This window comes from Mastomys coucha, unplaced genomic scaffold, assembly GCF_008632895.1.
Source record: "Mastomys coucha isolate ucsf_1 unplaced genomic scaffold, UCSF_Mcou_1 pScaffold15, whole genome shotgun sequence".
Lineage (NCBI taxonomy): Eukaryota > Metazoa > Chordata > Mammalia > Rodentia > Muridae > Mastomys > Mastomys coucha.
The window spans coordinates 45,936,570-45,957,203 of NW_022196897.1; the positions used below are offsets into that span (position 1 = coordinate 45,936,570).

Consider the following 20,634-nt stretch of genomic DNA (forward strand, 5'->3'; position numbering starts at 1 on the left):
ATTTTTATTGTTATAATATTTTATAAATTTGAAGGAATATGACAAAAAAGATATTGTAGGTATTGAAGAGGGGTCTTTGGGAGCAGCAGTAGTACAAAAGAGGAACAAGAATGTGATTCAATTCTATTTAATTAAAATGTTTTTAAATGTTAAAAATATTCTTTAACATGATTGCTATTTTTTTATCTCACAAACAAGTTTCTATTCTTTGACTACAGGTATTTTATGTAATTGAAATAACAGCATATTTAACAATACATGTTGTAGTTTGGTGGGGTTCTTTTGCCTATCACTTATGTTTTACACTATTTCCAAATAGTTTTCATAGTTAATGTTGTAATATTGGAGGATGTTCACATGTATATGTGCCTTTCAATTAAATTCATATATGTGAATAAAGGTGAAAGGCTGTTGTAAATGATACTACTTTATTAGCCAGCAAGTAGCTTTTATTAGAAAGGGGGGAGGGTGTACATATGTGTGTGCATGTGTATATATATGTTCATGTGTTTGGGTGTGTGTACAAAGAGGCCAGAGGTCAGCGTTAAGCGTCTTCCATTTTGAGGCATCTCTCTCACTGACACGCAGATCACCCAGTAGGCTAGACTGACTGGCCAGTAAGTCCGGGGATCCATCCATTCTCACCTCTACTACACTGGGATCACAAGTGCATGCTGTACTCAGTTTTTCTTTAAACCTGGATTTCTGGGAATCAAACTCAGCCTCTTGGTCTTACCAGCTGAGTGAGCCATTCCCCAAGCCTTTGTTTCTAAGAGCATACCTGCCACTGTTACATGCACGGTGGGTACTTTTTTGTTAGTTTGTTTGTTTTTCAAGACTGGGCTTCTTTGTGCAGCTCTGGCTGTCCTAGAACTGTCTCTAGACCAGGATGGCCTCAAACTCAGAGATCCACTTGCCTCTGCCTTCCAAGTGCCGGGATCAATGGTGTGTGCCGCCACCACCACCACCACCCATGGAAGTTATTTCTCTTTCCGTTTTGGGGGGCTGGGATGGGGTGGGTGCATTTTCATGAAGACAACCAAGAATTCACTTTAGAACAGAGTTGTTGACACACAAATGTAGCAACCACCTTGGCTCCTTCTATTTGAGAGGCTGAGGAGAGAATAGAGTCCATAAACAGTCAGAAAAGGGAAGCTGTGTACTCCTTTGGTGATCTGAGGGAACCAATGCCCTATGCAGAATTTTGAACTCTCAGGCAAGGGTGATACCTGTGCTAGACTCAGACACACCCTTCACTAGGCTAACCATCTGTAAACTGTTGCAAGACAGTAATTTATCATTACATCTACAAATAATTGCACCAAAGCTCATGAAGAAGGTGACAGCAAGCTCCTGTCAATGCTCCTGGGAACATGTAATAGACTCCACAGGCCATAAATCTGTATAAGCTAAATTTCACATAAAATTTACAACTTTAAATATTAAACAAATTTGATATTTGGAAATTTTATCTAGTTCTCTAAGTAAAGATTTCAAGGTCCTAACTTGTGCCTTGTTGTGTGTATGGACACACATATACACAGGTAGAGGCCACAGGCTGATATTGAGCACATTCTCTGACCACTTTCCACCTTATTTTTTTAAAGATTTATTTCTTTGTGTGTTCTGCTTATACATATGTATGTGCACCCTGCTTCTGTGTACATAGGTGTACCATGTATATCTCAAATATAATAAGAGGGCATCAGATCCCCTGAGCCTGGGGTTACATACAGTGGCCAGACACCCTGGGATTCTAACCTGGATCCTAAACACGAGCAACAAGTGCTCTTAACAACTAAGCCAACTCTCTTGCCCTCTACCTTAGTTTTTGAGATAGGGTTTCTCACTCAACTCGGAGCTTGCCAACTCAGCTGGACTTGCTGGCCAGCAAGCTCCAAGGACCATCCTGTCCCCACCTCATTAAGATGCTGTGGGCCACTGTGCCAGTTGTTTTGTCATGTGTGTAGTAGAGATGGAACTCAGGTCCTCGTGCCTCCCTCCCAAGCTCCTTACCAATTGAACCATCTCCTGGCCCATCCTCCCTTGGTTTGAACTAGTGAGGGTGGAGAACTAGATCTGCTTTGATGGGAGTGGAACATTTCAGGAAAAAGAAAAGCCAGCCAACTCCAAGGTAATGGAACACAGGAAATGAATACCGATGTTTCAATCCCAGCTTCCCACAAGCTAGCCTGTTTATCCTTTGCAGACACTTTAACCCCTTCAGCTCAGTCAGAAGTCCCAGCAGCAGCCCCAGGAGAGCAACAAGACCTACATGGTACAGCTATTCTCTGGACTGAGGTTAAGCACTGTAATCCTTAACTATGTTAGCTGGTACATACTCAGTTACCAAGGAGAGGTTAAACACCATTGTACCCCTTATCTTCTGTAGATCTAAGGCCCTTAAATAAGAATCTTTTCCTTATTATGGGAGAACAGATTGTGTGTGTGTGCTCATTTTTAATTTTTTTGAGGCAAGATTTTACTTTATAGTCCACATTAACCTGGAGTTTGCTATTTAACCCCTTGAAACTGTAGTAATCCTCCTGTGTCAGCATCCTGAGTGCTTAGTTTCAGGTGCCATCCTGAATGCCAGGCAGATTTTCTAAGATAGACAAATAGACCACTTAAACTACTAACTTACATTGCCAGCATCTAGCCACTTCTCTAATGGTTGGCCTATTGCTGCTGGTTTTGATTTCAAGGAATATGTATTAAAAATTACCTTATATTCTGGAATAACAAAGAAAATGATCTTGGCAGGCTCTCTGTCTCTGTCTCTGTCTCTCTCTCTCTCTGTGTGTGTGTGTGTATGTGTATGTGTGTGTGCGTGTGTGTGCGCACGCACAGTGTTTAGTCCTTATAAGTTTACAGGCAGCAGAGGTCATCCTCACTGGAGAGTTCCTTGCCTCCAATCTCTCTGTGTTCTCCTAGCTCAGCCGACAGAATGAGTTTCCATAATGCTATGCATATGATTCATCTGTCTGGCTCAAGATCAACTCACTCCACACATTGGCGAAGATGTGGAATGTTTAATATTCATAAAATGAAAGAAGAAATGGAAACCCTTCCTAGTGTCTTCCTTCATTTGTGCTTGTATTTAATGATTGCTAGATTAATAAGTGGCTTTCCTCTTATTGTATTTCAGTTTGTGCACATTTTCAAAATGCTTTTTTTCAGTGACCTTGAATATTTTTTCTCTATAAGAGGTGACATTGGAAGAATTTAGTGTATAATTTGAATTGGTTTTTACAGCCAAAGTATGTTGTACAGCTTATAGCATTTTATTTTTCTGTTTTAACATAATCTAAAGGCCTCATCAATCATGAGTCTTGTACCTCTCACGCAGGGATCACTGGACATGAACACACACAAGTCCAAAGCAAAGGCAATGGAATTCGGAAACTTGACATAGGCTAAGAGCGCAACAATGCTCTACCTTCCTAAGAATAAGTACATGTGATAACATTGTTTAAACCATAGTTTATAAATGCTACATTGTCAGAGCAAATGGCTAAGCCTCACATGAGGGCAAAGACATCTGCTTTCTCTTTTGGCCTTTACTTTTGAAAAGAAAACTCTTTTTGCAGAGCTTATATTTAAGATCAAACATCAAATTATTGTTTTCTTTTAATTCATCTTTGATTGCTACAGACAGGAAGAGGATCCAAATCAAAACTGAGAGTCTTGGTACAACATCAAGCCAACCCCAATCAACACCTGAAGACCTCAGTTCCCTTGTCTTGAGAGCATTTATTAAGCTTCTTCTGTATACATACTATGAAAAGATGACTGTAACTTTTGTCCCTGCGGAGCCTCTGCTTCATATGGAGAAGAGCTTGTAGCCAATGTCAGCGTGAGATACATGCATTCACAACAGCCACGCCTGGGATGGGCATGAGTGGCAGATAGAGATGACTGTCCTTAACTCCAGTCAGGAAACAAAATATCCACAGACTCCCCGCCTTCCAGAGTAAGCTAAGAAAAATGTGACTCACATTCAAACAACTCTAGATTTTGATCGTCCGGTTTAATGGAGATTGGGCATTACAGATGTGAATCAATCATGGGGTGTGAAACTCTCAGGGGTTCCCATGCCTTCTCACTGACCTGGGTGGTCTCTCACCTGATCCCCTTCAGCCTCTCCTGTTCCTGCCACCACACCTGCTTATGTTGCTTGATCAGCATCTGCTCTTTTGCCGCCCTTGATGTCTCCATGGCTTTCCTGATCTACATTTAGAGGAGAACCAAAAGAGATGCAGTGTTCAAGCTTTGAAAAACGTTTTCTCAGATCCAGGGAGCGCTGGGGGGAGAAGTAAATGGTGAATATGCTCCAAACACATGCATGAACTTCTCAAAGAACTGCTGAAAATGCTACATCTTCTGAAACATATTTCTACAAAAGAAAGGTTTCCTGTTTTTACAGTCACCACTAGTACATCTTCTAACACACAATCTACCACAAATAAGTGCAGAATTAAATATCAGGGGGAGAAGAGCAGTACACAGTGACACATGCCAAGAATCCCAGCACTCAGGATGTAGAAACAGAAGAATCATGAATTCAAGGCTAGCCTTAGCTACACCCAGAGTTTGGGACATCTTCAAAAAACAAACAATCAAACAAAATGCCCTGAGATACTGGCCAATTTGAAACCCCTGTTTAAGATGTGCTAAAAAAAAAAAAAAAGTGAAGTTGCTGTGGTTTTTCATTTGTTTTATTGGTTTTTTTTTTAATGCTTGTTTTTTTTTTTGCTTGCATTTTAAACCTATTTTTTTTATTGTTACTTTTTGTGTATGGGTGTTTTGCCTTCATTTGTGTCTGTGCACCACTTGTATGCACAGATGCCAGAAGAGAGTGTCGGATGCCCTAGAATCAGAGTTATAGATGATTGTGAGCCACCATGTGAATCCTGTAAAGCAAACTTGGGTCCCCTGGAATAGCAGCAAGTGATGTCTGCTGACCCGTCTCCCCAGCAGCAGCACTCTGTTTATTATGCAATAAGTAATCCCCCCACTTCATTCTCAAGGCAGACTTTTCAAGAGTTTCTATACGTTTGTTCTCATTTTGGACCCATGCTCCCTACAAAGTATTTAGGTACCATTATTCCTGTTTTATGCATGAGAATGCCAAAGACCATGAGGATTTGGTTCAAAGATTTGGTGAAGATCAGGAAGCTTGTAAACATCACAGTCGTAGACCCTTGATGTTGGGTTGGATTTAATCTGAACTCTCATCATAAGATTGGAAAGGTTCATTAAGCCCATTGTTAGGGGACCTGGTTTTAGTCCCAGCTTCAGTACTCAAGAACAGGACCTGGAACACGCAACTGCAGTCATTTCACTTCTTATAAGAAAAGATTTCAGAGTCAGGCAGATAGTTATTGCAAGGTACTTAACAAAGAAATACTGAAATTTTTTGGAAGATGGAAACTTAATTTTTCAACTAAATGTAGTGTTCACCAAGTTCTGTGACCTTTTAACATGCAGCACATGAGTACTGTGGGGACTATGCAGTCAACTTCTGTCAAGCTTTGGTCTATTACCACCTCCCTGATCTGTGCTCAGGCAGAAAGCAGCGTCTTTCTCAGATACCCCATTCAGCTGGCTTCTAGCTGGTTTAGACAAAGAAAAATGCCAGCTGTAGAAGTTTGGAGGGAGGGAGATAAAGCACACCAACGCATCATCAGCATCACCAACTCTTCACTTTTCGGAAGGGTCTCAGGTTCTCCAATGCACCGACTTTTCCATGGACGTGGTTCCAAATAGCTCTGTTGTTTTGTCCCACAGTTTGTCGTAGCACCCACTCCTTTATCACATCCCTCTGACCGAGGGTGGCAGTGACTTCAGCAGCTGTCCACCTCTATGCTGCCCCACAGACCTCTGACTCTTCATTCTATCAACTGTACAACTATCTTTCTTGCTTAACTCCAAATCCCCAAGCAGTGTCTGATTCTTGCTTAGACTCCACCTATTGCCATGTGTACTCCAAACTTTGCATTGCACATGAACACTTTTAAATATTTATGAACATACAAATCGGGGTTGGAGAGATGGCTCAGTGGCTAAGAGCACTAGCTGTTCTTGCTAGAGGACCCAGGTTTGATTCACAGCACCCACATGGTATCTCACAACTCTAGGTTCAGGGGATCTGAAAACCTCTTCTGCCCTCTGCAGGTACTGTACTAACATGCCACACAGACACACACACCCACACAACTACAAAATAATACAAGTAAATCTTTTTTAAAAAAGAAACTGATAATCAGAAACTGGACAAAAATGTACATATTTCATACTTTCTCTGTTATAAACTACTTCTTTGCTATAAAGTACTTTATAGCAATGAAATACCAATAATGAACTTGAGAAGACAAGTTCCAAAAAGGGATCTCATAATGCATGCTATTTCAAGCTGCTGTACACTGATTACTTTAACCTTGAGTTTATCTTTGTGCTCTTTTAGTTTCTGATTCAAAATTAGGGACATGAGCAAACAAATTAATCTAAAGAATGACTTAAAAAGACAAAAATCAAACCTTTTCCACAGAAGATCCTGAGGCCGTTATAATTATGAAGTTTAAGGAAAATTAGGTAGGGGACATTGGTAAAAACATATAGTGTCTACCTATTGAAAAATGAAAGAATGGAGTATGTCTACAGTCTAGCACATTATCTCTTGAGTTAAGAATGTCTAAAACCAATTTCAAATTTTTACCATCTACAGTCTCTAAAGTTTCTTGCAACAGACACAATTTTAAGACTAGATTCCTTTGACATACTTGGTGCAGGTTGTACAAAAAATTAAAACACATTGGTGGAAGATGTGAACATATTTTTTATAGCTTAAAGAAAAAAATCAATGTTGTTGCCTTTGGGCCCAGAGAAAGGCCAATTAAATAGAATATAAAAGTAAAAAAACAATCAAGCTACTATTTTTTCATTAAACACTTCCAACACTTTGTGCAACATCTTAATTGTTGTTTTTTGTTTTGTTTTTAGAAATTCAGCTATAGACTGCATTCTTTCCTCAGGCCACAAGTGAAAAAAGGGGGGGTTTAAAAGAATTCAAAGATTTAAAGGTGCATCTTCAAGAGAAATTTCTATGTGATTCCAATTCATTTTCCTGTGTGACAAGCCATGTAAAATCTTCTTTAAGGTGTATGATAATGTATTCAGAATGCTGATGATTTAAAAATACTTTGAGGAAAAGAATATCAAAAATAATGAATTCAGTAAAAGATCAGAAACAAAAGTCTACTTATGATTATTTAAGATAAGAGGCCCCTTCTGAAATACTACAAAAGACCTGTGGGTCAGAGAATCCACGTTCAGAAACAGAACATCCATAAGCAGGGTACAACTGGACCGTTAATGCACATACTCACACATCTGTCAAAATTCACCGGGATGTGCTATGAGTGCTATCAATAAAGAACTGTTGACATAACAAAGCAACACTACCCTGAGATGCGATTCTTCAGCTGCCAAGCTGGCAGTGGCTTAACAGAGCATTCTACATGGCACGGGTGACACATGCTCACTCTCAGACTCTAATGGGAATGGAAAATGATACAAGCCCCACAGAAGGTAATACTGCTATACATTAGATGTTTTCATTGATTAACTATGACCTAGCAACATCATTTATAGAAATATATCTGAAAACCATCCTGGCAAAGGTGTACAAAATTATTCACTGCTGCACCATTGAAAATAGAAAAAGACTGGAGAACAAAAATGCCATCAGTAAGTGTTCTTTCCAAAGTAAATTGAACCCGAATCTGATCAATTCTCCAGATATAACTACCAATTTGCAGAGACTACCAAGAGAAAAACATGTTACATGACGCTGTATCATGAAGCTGGCATAATTCAAACTGCGAGGAACTGGAAAGACCAATGATGTGACTTCTTTGAGATGCAAATTATAAGCTATGAGAGGAGGGAGGGAGGAATCTAACAAAAGTGAACTGCGACATCTGGGTTGGGCTCAGGCGCCTCTCTGAATACATTTTGAGAAAATCTTCTGATGCAATCAAAGAGATTTAATAGTACTAACTAGATAATGCAAATCCTTGAGAAGTTGACATTTTCATACACAGGTGGAGACAGGGCTTTTACGTCCTAACATTTTAGAGTAGCACACTAACTGTTTATGAGTGAACTATATTATGACATCATCACTGACATAATTTTGCTTCAGGACACTTTAGCACCAGGGAGTGTGTCATCACTCTGGCAATAATAACTCTGGCATAAACAGAACTTGGCTGAAGCTCAGCCTTTCTGACGCTGGATGATGTCACATTGTGACTCAGCATACCATCCAAAGTAATTGCATCTATGTGTGTAATTTTCCATAAGGTAAAAAAGATTTAGTGGAGGGATGCTTGAATGGAGCAGGAAGCTATATCTATCCTAAACAGAGAAATTCAAATAATTACAAAGATTGCTTTTAAACATAATAAATTGTGAATGGAGACACGTGTACCAGAAAGTGGCCTTAGTTTCTAGCCCAGGTCTACTACACAGCTTCAGATTAGAGATTGGTCTTTGGAAGATGTGGCATTTTCTTCATAGTCTCACCTGGCATCAGAAACTGATCATGCTCGGTGACACAGAGATTATATAGAACAGCATCACATCTACCCCACACTCCCATGTCACTAACGATCTCCTGTCAAGTGGCTGAGTGGTCCACATCTAGCTTGAGATGCCATTTTCCTTATGGGTCCATGTGTCAACAATCCTACCATCCTAGATCTATTTAATATTGCCAGAGCAAAGTGCCGTGACATTAACAGTGACAGTTAAGGCTGTGAATCTCATCTGTAAAAGTTGAACACATAAGTAGTGAAACGAACAGGGAAATAGACATGATTAATACAAATATTCTGAGTGAATTGTTATCCACATGACATAAGATATAATGACTCTTTGAGCCTATTCATATTTTATTAAAAGTTAGGTAATAAAATAAGCAAGACTAACAGAGATGACATTGGTAATTCTAACTAGTACAGACTGTTTAGCATATAAGCATCTGTAATGTTAAAATATATTTTAAGAGCTTTATTTAATTCCCAGTTATTTGATTCTATTTAAGTCCTGGATCTTTAAAGGAAATTCTATTTAGGAATTACTTGTATCTTAAAAAGTAAATTAAAGCAAAATGTCAATGTGAAGTCTCTAAATTGAATGAGAAAAGTTCCAAAATCCATGTATAATAACACTCCTAAGATACCTTCCTTTATCCAGATATAATAAAAATGTAAATTACATGAAGAAAAATTAGTCTTAGAAAATTACATAGTAGTTCTCTGAACACATTCATTCTCACTAGACAAAATGCAAAACAACAGCTAAGACACTACTTCTTTTAAAAAAAAAACAAAAAACAAAAAAAAATTCTTTCTTGTCTTATGAATTGTGGGAATTAAAACCTGGAATCAAAAACTTAACAGAATGATCACTGCAGACTGAGACATCTTCAACAAATACAGAAATTGAAAAAGTACAAAATTGAAGTGCCATTGTTTCTAGAAACTATGTAAGCAGAAAGCATCTTTGGAGATTATCTTCTCTTATAAACAAAAAGTCAGCAATGCAACTTACATGGGAGGTGACAACTGGGCCTACATTGACTCAAGGTATAAATGCAGGGGCCTGAGGTGGCATCTAGCAGCTAGCACTGGAGAAAATCTTCTGGTCTTATACTTAGTGTTAAAAATGTAAAGCTTTTAGTAATTCAAGTCTTAAATGTGTGTAGCCTTGAATAGAGAACCTACCATTAAACAGAATTTGGCCTTGAGCAAATACTGAATTTAACACTCAATTAACTGTTCAACATTCAACCCAAATGTCTTTTGTAATGCATCTCAGATGGATGAGTGGGTGGGTGGATGGATAGATGGATGGATACATGAATGAATGGATAGATGGGTGGATGATGAATAAAATTAGCAACAAATATTTACATATTCTAATATTGACAAAGATGTAGAGGATATGTTTGTAATACTTTTGCTTCAGAAAGAAACTTGATAGATCTCAATATACTAAAAATATTCATTAAGTTTGGGATAGAGGAGTCTAACCCATGGGAATGCCTCTGTATGAAGGTTTTATGGTAGCAGGATTCCCAACATCACAGAATTAAAGACAATTCACACAGTTTTACTATACTCAACTCAGTCATGCTTGTCACTGGTTTTGTTTTATTTTTGTTATTGAGGCAGAATTTTGCTATGTAACCTAGGCTGACCTTAAACTACAATCTCCTGCCTTAGATTCCTGAACACAAAGATTACTTAGTTCTAAAAATTGTTATCTATCTGCTGTCTGTCTGTCTGTCTAACTATTTACCTACCTACCTACCTGTTTGTCTGTCTCTGTGTGTTTGTCTCTGTGTGTGTTGTCTGTTTCTGTTTCTGTGTGTCTGCTCTGTGTGTGTGCTTCTCTGTCTCTCTGTCTCTGTGTGTGTGTGTGTGTCTGTGTGTGTGTGTGTGTCTTATATGTAATTAGAGGCATGTATGAGCTCTGCAGGACATGGAATAGCCATGGGTGTCTTCCCTTTGCCTTCCACTTTCTTTGAGACAGGGTCTCAGAAGACCCTATCTGCTGTTACATGTGCAGGCTAACTGGCCTGTGATCTCCCAAGCGTTCTCCTTCCCTTGTCTGCCATCTCACCATTAGAGGGCTGGATTACAAAAGGCACATCCATCTTTCTGATGGGTTCTGAGGGTTGGGACTCAGGTCCTCATGCTTGTACGCCAAGCCCTGTGTGCACTGGGATGTCTCACGAGATCCACTTAGTTAATGTTTAGTTGCTTTTGCAACCTCAAGTCCAATGACATTTCCTTAAAAAAAGGGCCTTTCCTAACCATTCCTTCAGGATCAGATCCGGAAGGAAAGCATGTTTTCCTGTTTGTAGTTAATATACTTACTTATATTTATATATTGTATAAATATATTTATTATTGTATGAATAATTATATGTATATATTGTATTTCTTGCTGTGCTTAATTGATAGACCGCCTCTTTAGCCCAGCAAACAGTACCTTCCCCGAGGGTAAGGGAGCACACTCTGATAGTCATATTCTGTCTGCAGAGCTAAATAGCAGACAAAGCCTAAACTTTATGGCCTACAGTGGTTAAATAATATAGGAAATAATAATATAAAGATAACATGATAAAATGTTAGGAGGAAATATATAAGATTTCATGCCCATGCTGACAGTGGATAATAATAAAATACATATTAAATATGTATCTATATATGTTGGTGAAGTCTCAGAACATAAGTGACAAATGACCCTTCCAAGAGGATAGTCAAAGGCTTTTCTGTGAAATTACATGAAATGTCTGCTTAATATGATAATAATTTACAATTGAACCTGAGCCAAGCACACCATGCCCCACTTTGTTAAGTAGTTGCCTAGTTTACGCTGATATAGCTGATGGAGATCTATAACTTCTCTAGACTAAGCTATCACATGCACTTTGCATTTGGAAGAACTGCCTTTTAAAAGATACTATTAATAAAGGCCACACAAAACCCCATCCAAATCCTAAAATTTTAAATATAAAAGAAAACTTGTAAATTGACGTACTACTTTACCAGGTTGGTCAATGCAACCAAGCAACAACAACAACAACAACAAAATGCTATTTTTAATGAATTCTATTCTTTGCATAAGGAAACTACGCTGTATGAGTAATCCTCAGGGATCCATAGCTCTAAAATACTTTGCACAATCATTTGCACATGGCTCCCTCTAATCTAGTCAAGGTTACCCTTTGCATGGCACTGGACACTTACTGGAGGGGAAAAAATAAGAAAATTCTAGAATAGAAAATACCCGAGGGCATATTTATATGTTATTGGGGAAAAAAGCACTCAATCAGGAAATAAACAGTGGCACTTGCCAGAATATTTTACTTTTCCTATCAGGTTGGAAATCATCGAAAGCTAATAAAAAAACCATCTTTCCAAAACTGAAGTTGAATGTAGATGAAACAATGACGCTACTACCCATTGTAGCGCATGTAAATTATATCATGTCATGGTCAGGATAGTAAATGTTAGCTGCTGCTCTCTACTGTTAATAGTTGGAGATTCTGAAACCATCTGGACAGCCACTTCTTTCTGTAATTTCAATATAAATACTATAATATCTCCTAGCAGTGTTACGTTTACCAAACCTAAAAAGCAAAAAACCCAAAGACCTCTAACCTTCAGCTCTGCGGAAGCAGACATAGACTTTGTGGCTTTGGTTAGGGCACGTAACTGCTGGTAGTCCACCGGCTTATACCGGGAGCTCCTCATTCCATCTTTCATATGGACTGCCAGGATATCTGTTTTTCATAAAGACAAAAATATGACAGGGAAATAGTGTCACGTCATTCAAAATCAAAATTTAGTTAATGGAAAAAGTGAGGTTAGACCACATTTTTATTTTTAAAAGCAAGTAAAAGATGGTCACGACATTTGTAATAGACTTCTTACCCTGTGCCTAGACCCTCTTAGATCATGGCTGCTGCAGTCGTTGTAAAACATTGCTCCCAGGGGGCAAGAGAAAGAACAATTCTGCATGAGCTAGAACACTGTCAATGACAGCAATGACAATGCTATTCAATTTACTTGCATTTTAGACATTTAAAAAAAAGTTAGGCACAGGCCTCAGAAGTGGCAGGGAAGCTGAGACAGGATCCTTTCTATCTCCATCTACACCTAGGAAGGACAGCAGATCCACAGCCCTCTCTGTACCTTTCGCAAGCAGAGAGCCTGTCTCCAGGGTGTGCTCTGACCCCAGGACTCAGGAGGGATGGCTGATCCACAGCCCTCTGCACACAGGTTTTACCAGAGGAAAGCTGATCTCCCAGAAGTGCTGACACAGGCTTACAGCTACAGGAGGAACAAGCTCCAGCCAGAGACAGCAAGAACATCTAAGACTAGAGATCAACAGATGATGAAAGGCAAATGCAAGAATCTTACCAACAGAAAGCAAGACTACTTAACTTCATCAGAACCTAGTACTCCCACCACAGCAAGTCCTGGATATCTCAAAACACCAGAAAAGATTTGGATCTGAAATCATACCTCACAATGGTGATAGAGGAATTTAAGAAGGACATGAATAACTCCCTTAAAGAAATACAGGAGAACACAGGTAAAGAGGTACAAGCCCTTAAAGAGGAAACACAAAAATCCCTTAAAGAATTACAGGAGAACACAAGTAAACAAGTAGAAGCCTTTAAAGAGGAAACACAAAAATCCCTTAAGGAATTACAGGAGAACACAACCAAAGAGGTGAAGGAATTGAACAAAACCATCCAGAACCTAAAAATGGAAGTAGAAACAGTTAAGAAATCACAAAGAGACAACTCTGGAGATAGAAATCCTAGGAAAGAAGTCAGGAAACATAGATGCAAGCATCACCAACAGAATACAAGAGATAGAAGAGAGAATCTCAGGGGCAGAAGATACCATAAAAAACATTGACACAACAGTCAAAGAAAACACAAAATGCAAAAAATTCCTAACCCAAAACATCCAGGAAATCCAGGACACAATGAGAATACCAAATTTAAGGATAATAGGTATAGAAGACAATGAAGACTCCCAACTTAAAGGGCCAATAAATATCTTCAACAAAATTATAGAAGAAAACTTCCCCTAACCTAAAGAAAGAGATGCCCATGAACATACAAGAAGCCTATAGAACTCCAAAAAGACTGGACCAGAAAAGAAATTCTTCCTGCCAAATAGTAGTCAAAACACCAAATGCACAAAACAAAGAAAGAATGTTAAAAACAGTGAGGGGGAAAAAGTCAAGTAACATATAAAGGCAGATCTATCAGAATTACACCAGAATTCCCCCCCGAGACTATGAAAGCCAGAAGATCCTGGGGTGATGTCATACAGACCCTAAGAGAACACAAATGCCAGCCCAGGCTAATACCCAGCAAAACTCTCAATTACTATAGATGGAGAAACCAAAGTATTCCATGACAAAACCAAATTTACACAATATCTTTCCACAAATCCAGCCCTTCAAAGGATAATAAATGAAAAACTCCAACACAAGGAGTGAAACTACATCCTACAAAAAGCAAGAAAGTATCTTCCAACAAAATAAAAGAAGATAGACACATAAACAGAATTCCAACTCTAACAACAAAAATAACAGGAAGCAACAATTACTTTTCCTTAATATCTATTAATATCAATAGACTGAATTCCCCAATAAAAAGACATAGACTATCAGACTGGGTACATAAGCAAGACCCAAGATTTTGTTGCATACAGGAAACCCACCTCAGTGAAAAAGACAGACACTACCTCAGAATAAAAGACTGGAAAACAATTTTCCAAGCCAATGGTCCAAAAAAAAAAAAAAAAAAAAAGCTGGAGTAGCCATTCTAATATCAAATAAAATCGACTTTCACCCTAAAGTGATCAAAAAAGATAAGGAGGGACACTTCATACTCATCAAAGATATGATCTAACAAGATGAACGCTCAATTCTGAACTTCTATGCACCAAAAGCTAGGGCATCTACATTCATAAAAGAAACTTTACTTAAGCTCAAAGCACATATTACACCGCACACAATAGTAGTGGGAGATTTCAACACCCCACTCTCTGCAATGGACAGATCATGGAAACAGAAACTAAACCGGGACACAGTAGGACTAACAGAAGTTATGAAACAGATGGATTTAACAGATATCTATAGAATTTTTTATCCTAAAACAAAAGGATATACCTTCTTCTCAGCACCTCATGGTACCTTCTCCAAAATTGACCATATAATTGGTCATAAATCAGTCCTCAACAGATACAAGAAGATTGAAATAATTCCTTGCATCCTATCAGATCACCATGGACTAAGGCTGATCCTCAATTAACAACATAAACAATAGAAAGCCCACAGACACGTGGAAGCTTAACAACACTCTGCTCAATGATAACTTGGTCAAGGAAGAAATTAAAGACTTTGTAGAGTTTAATGAAAATGAAGCTACAACATATCCAAACTTATGGGACACAAGGAAAGCAGTCCTAAGAGGAAAACTAATAGCTTTAAGTATCTCCAAAAAGAAATTAGAGATAGCATACACTAGCAGTTTGACAGCACATCTGAAAGCTCTAGAACAAAAAGAAGCAAATCACCCAAGAGGAGTCGAAGGCAGGAAATAATCAAACTCAAAGAACTATACAGAGAATCAACCAAACCAGGAGCTGGTTCTTTGAGAAAATCAATAAAGTAGATAAACCCTTACCCAGACTAATAAGAGGGCACAGAGACAGTATCCTGATTAACAAGATCAGAAATGAAAAGGGAGACATAACAACAGACACTGAGGAAATCCAAAAAATCATAAGACCCTACTACAAAAGCCTATACTCAACAAAACTGGAAAACCTGGATGAAATGGACAATTTTCTAGATAAATACCAGGTACCAAAGTTAAATCAAGATCAGATAAACTATCTAAACAGTCCCACATCTGCTAATGAAATAGAAACAGTCATTGAGAGTCTCCCAACCAAAAAAAGGCCAGGACCAGATGGGTTTAGTGCAGAGTTTTATCAGACCTTCAAAGAAGACCTAATATCAATACTCCTCAAACCATTCCACAAAATAGACACAGAAGGTACTCTACCCAATTCATTCTATGAAGCCACAATTACTCTTATACCTAAACCATAGAAAGACTTAACAAAGAAAGAAAACTTCAGACCAATTTACCTTATGAATGTCGATGCAAAAATTCTCAATACAATTCTTGCAAATCGAATCAAAGAACACATCAAAACGGTCATCCATCATGATCAAACAGGCTTCATTCCAGGGATGCAGGGATGGTTCAATAAATGGAAATCTATCAATGTAATTCACTATATAAACAAACTCAAAGAAAAAAATATGATCATCTCATTAGATGCTGAGAAAGCATTTGGAAAAATCTAACATCCCTTCATGATAAAAGTCTTGGAAAGATCAGGAATTCAAGGCCCATACTTAAACATAGTAAAAGCAATATACAGCAAACCAGTAACTAACATCAAACTAAATGGAGAGAAACTTGAAGCAATCCCACTAAAATCATGGACTGAACAAGACTGTCCACTCTCTCCCTACCTATTCAATATTGTACTTGAAGTCCTGGCCAGAGCAATTAGACAACAAAAGGAGATCAAAGGGACACGAATTGGAAAGGAAGAAGTCAAAATATCACTATTTGCTGATGATATGATAGCATACTTAAGTGACCTCAAAACACCAGAGAGCTCCTAAACCTGATAAACAACTTCAGCAAAGTTGGATATAAAATTAACTCAAGCAAATCAGTGGCCTTCCTCTACACAAAGGATAAACAGGCTGAGAAAGAAATTAGGGAAACCCTTCACAATAGCCACAAATAATATAAAATACCTTGGTGTGACTCTAATTAAGCAAGTAAAAGATCTGTTTGTCAAGAACTTCAAAACTCTGAAGAAGGAAACTGAAGATCTCAGAAGATGGAAAGATCTCCCATGTTCATGGATTGGATTGGCAGGATTAATATAATAAAAATGCCCATCTTGCTGAAAGCAATCTAGAGATTAAATGCAATCCCCATCAAAATTTCAACTCAATTCTTCACAGACTTAGAAAGAGCAATTTGTAAATTCATCTGGAATAACAAAAAAGCCAGGATAGCAAAAACTATTCTCAACAATAAAAGAACCTCTGGTGGAATCACCATCCCGGACCTTAAGCTGTACTACAGAGCAATTGTGATAAAAACTGCATGGTATTGGTACAGTGACAGGCAGGTAGACCAATGGAATAGAATTGAAGACCCAGAAATGAAGCCACACACCTATGGTCACTTGATCTTTGACAAAGGAACTAAAACCATCCAGTGAAAAAAAAGCATTTTCAACAAATGGCACTGGCTCAACTGGCAGTTAGCATGTAGAAGAATGCAAATCGATCCATTCTTATCTCCTTGTACAAAGCTCAAGTCCACGTGGTTCAAGGACCTCCACATAAAACCAGATACACTGAAACTAATAGAAAAGAAAGTGGGGAAGAGCCTCGAACATATGGGTACAGGGGAAATTTTCCTGAACAGAAAACCAATAGCTTATGCTCTAAGATCAAGAATTGAGAAATGGGACCTCATAAAATTGCAAAGCTTCTGTAAGGCAAAAGACACTATCAATAGGACAAAACATCAACCAACAAATTGGGAAAAGATCTTTACCAATCCTATATCTGATAGAGGGCTAATATCCAATATATACAAAGAACTCAAGAAGTTAGACTCCAGAGAAACAAATAACCCTATTTAAAAATGGGGTACAGAGCTAAACAAAGAATTCTAAACTGACAAATACAGAATGGCTGAGAAGCACCTAAAGAAATGTTCAACATCTTTATTCATCAGGGAAATACAAATCAAACAACCCTGAGATTCCACCTCACACCAGTCAGAATGGCTAAGATAAAAAAGTCAGGTAACAGCAGATGCTGGAAAGGTTGTGGAGAAAGAGGAACACTCCTCCATTGCTGGTGGGACTGCAAGCTGGTACAACCACTCTGGAAATCAGTTTGGCAGTTCCTCCAGATATTGGACATAGTTCTACCAGAGGACCCAGCTATACCACTCCTGGGCATATATCCAGAAGATGCCCCAACATGTAATAAGGACACATACTCCACAATGTTCATAGCAACCTTATTTATAATAGCCAGAAACTGGAAACAACCCAGATGTTCCTCAACAGAGGAATGGATACAGAAAATGTGGTACATCTACACAATGGAGTATTACTCAGCTATTAAAAACAATGAATTTATGAAATTCTTGGGGAAATGGGTGGATTTGGAGAATATCACCCTGAGTGAGGTAACCCAATCACAAAAGAACACACATGGTATGTACTCTCTGATAAGTGGATATTAGCCCAGAAGATCAGAATACACAAAAGTACAATCCACAAACCACAAGAAACTCAAGAAGAAGGAAGACCAAAGTGTGAATACTTCATTCCTTCTTAAAAGGGGAAACAAAATACCCATGGAAGGAGCTGCAGAGACTAACTATGGAACAGAGACTGAACGAAGGACAATCCAGAGACTGCTCCACCTGGGAATCCTTCCCATATTCAACCATCAAATCCAGACACCATTGTGAATGCCAGCAAGTGTTGGCTGTCAGGAGCTTGGATAGCTCTCTCCTGAGAGGCTCTGACAGTACTTGACTGATACAGAAGTAGAGGCTCACAGCCATCCATTGGACTGAGTACAGGGTCCCCAATGAAGGAGCTAGAGAAAGGACCCAAGGAGCTGAAGGGTTTGCAGCCCCTTAGGACAAACAACAATATGAACTAACTAGTACCCTCAGAGCTCCCAGGGACTAAAACTCCAACTGAAGAGCAGCATATGTAGTAGAGGATGGCCAAGTCAGTCATCAATGGGAGGAGAGGCCCTTGGCCCTGTAAAGGTTCTATGCCCCAGTGTAAGAGAATGCCAGGGCTAGGAAGTGGGAGAGGGTAGGTTGGTGAGCAGGGGGAGTGGGGAGGGAACAGGGGTTTTTCTTTTTGTTTGTTTGTTTGTTTTCATTTTTGTTTTTTGTTTTTATTTTTATTTTATTCTATCTTATTTTATTTTTTTCAGAGGGGAAACGGGAAAAAGAGATATCATATGACATGTAAGTAAAGAAAATATCTAATAAAAAAAAGTTAGGCATCAATAAGAAATATTTAAACAAAATATATTGATCTATTAATCAAACTACATGAGGAGATACTGTAGCCATCAATAAATTTCTAACTCAAAAGCTAAATTTGAAAAAAGTATTTAAATTAACACTAAACATGTAACCATTCAAATAAGACTCTAATCATGTAAAATTCTTGAGTACTCTCTACTCCTAGACATCTGATCTCCTAATTTAGTAGATTAACCTTATTGACAAATCTCAGGAACAACTCCACTAAAGCCATGGCTTAAATCACAATAACTTGAACAATTCTAACAAAAACGCACATTTGCATCAATATGAATAGCTAATACCTGCTATAAGAGAATCCAAATGTCTTCAGAAAAAAACACATCAGAAGCAGGCAGCATTGTCCTATCCACAGCTTGTGGCTATAACAGATCCTGTGCAGGAGAACTGGCCAGTCATTCTAGGCAAGCAAAGCCAGTTTTCTTAATAGATTGTAGAAATCAGCATTCTAAGTTTGTATCATTTCAAAACTGCATAACATGCTATAAATCAAAAAGGACAGATGGAAGTAGGAAAAAAAAAATACCTGAGCTGTCATTTCTCTGAATCATCATGAACGGCCAATCTCTTCTATTCATGCTTTCTGTATCTGTCAAGAAGTAAGGAACAGTTTAAATTTTACAGATCGATTTTCTAATGTTTTTAAAGCTGCATTCACTTAATTATTTTCAAAAATGATAACCAGGAGTGGATATTATGACTCTAAATTCCAGGGTATTTTTTTCTATGCCACATGTGTGCGTGTGCATGTGTGTGTGTGTCTGTCTGTATGTGTGTGTGTGTGAATGTGCGCACACTAGTTAAAGTGTACATGTGGGGTTCATGTGTATATATGTACACAGGCAGTCTTGAGAGGTTAACCTCTGGTATTCTTTCTCAAGATCCAACCTCCATGGTTTTTTTGAAACTAGAGTCTCTCATGGGATCTTGGAGCCCACTGATCAGATTGTCTCTGCCTTCCAAGTGCTGAGGTCAAACACACACCACCATACCAAGCTTTTATCCAGAGCTCGGGGATATAACTGGGTCCTTGTACTTGCATAGAGAGCACTTTACTGACTAGTCCCTCTCCCTGGTCCCTCTTCTGTGCCAGTCTTGTCCTTTGCCACTCCCCCTCTTTCCCTCCTAATTCTCCTTTATGCTCCTGCCCCAACTGACAGAGACTTGGTGTTAGGAAGGGGCATGGGTCTTAAATTTCTGGGAGAAAAGAGACACATCTGTTGAGGAACTAATTCCTCACTCTTACTCTAAGTGCTATAGCGTGGTGAACATGGAGGTGTACAACCCTTTCCAGGAGTGACTTTCTGCTGTGGGAACTCAATCTACAAGCAACCTCTGCTGTCGCCTTCCCCACTGTAGAATTCAGCTGTAGAGTGCAGCCTCAACCAAAAGCATGCCCTTCTGGGGACAGACAGCCCCTGCCTACTTGTGGGAAGCCACTTCATAAGCACATCGCCATTACAAGATGGCGATGACATCTGGCTTGCCGTTAGCATAAAAACGCCTTGTGCGCGTGTGCCTGTAAATCCCAACGATCTGCGGCGGAGTGCCTTTGGTCACGTCAAATGGCCTGATTGTCCCACAGCCTATTATGAGTCGCCACGTCTGAGGCAGGCATAGAGCTCTATATAAGGGAAGGGTTTTGAGATAGTCGGGGTCCTCCTCCTCAACTGAAGCTTGTGATCTCGCTCTCAAGATGCATTAAAGCTTGTACTGCAGAAGGATCCTGTGTGTGCCGCGTTGTTCCTGCTGGCGGGAGATAGCGCGGGACACCTACTGAGTAAGCAACATGGGTTTATAAAGCAGGCTTGTCCCAACCAAGATGTGCTCATGTGGAA

The 20,634-nt window shown here is 38.9% G+C and overlaps 1 protein-coding gene across 1 annotated transcript in view; it reads right to left on the reverse strand.

Moving 5' to 3' along the window:
* The window catches only part of Ccdc148 (coiled-coil domain containing 148), a 263,630-nt gene that overhangs the window by 165,400 nt on the left and 77,596 nt on the right, over nucleotides 1-20,634 (reverse strand). Inside the window, exons 3-5 of the mRNA XM_031373199.1 lie at nucleotides 19,323-19,385; nucleotides 12,240-12,361; nucleotides 4,127-4,230 (exon numbers count right to left, since the gene is read on the reverse strand). Of these exons, the coding sequence (XP_031229059.1) occupies nucleotides 4,127-4,230; nucleotides 12,240-12,361; nucleotides 19,323-19,374 (278 nt within the window). The 5' untranslated portion in view covers nucleotides 19,375-19,385. The remainder of the gene's footprint in view (nucleotides 1-4,126; nucleotides 4,231-12,239; nucleotides 12,362-19,322; nucleotides 19,386-20,634) is intronic.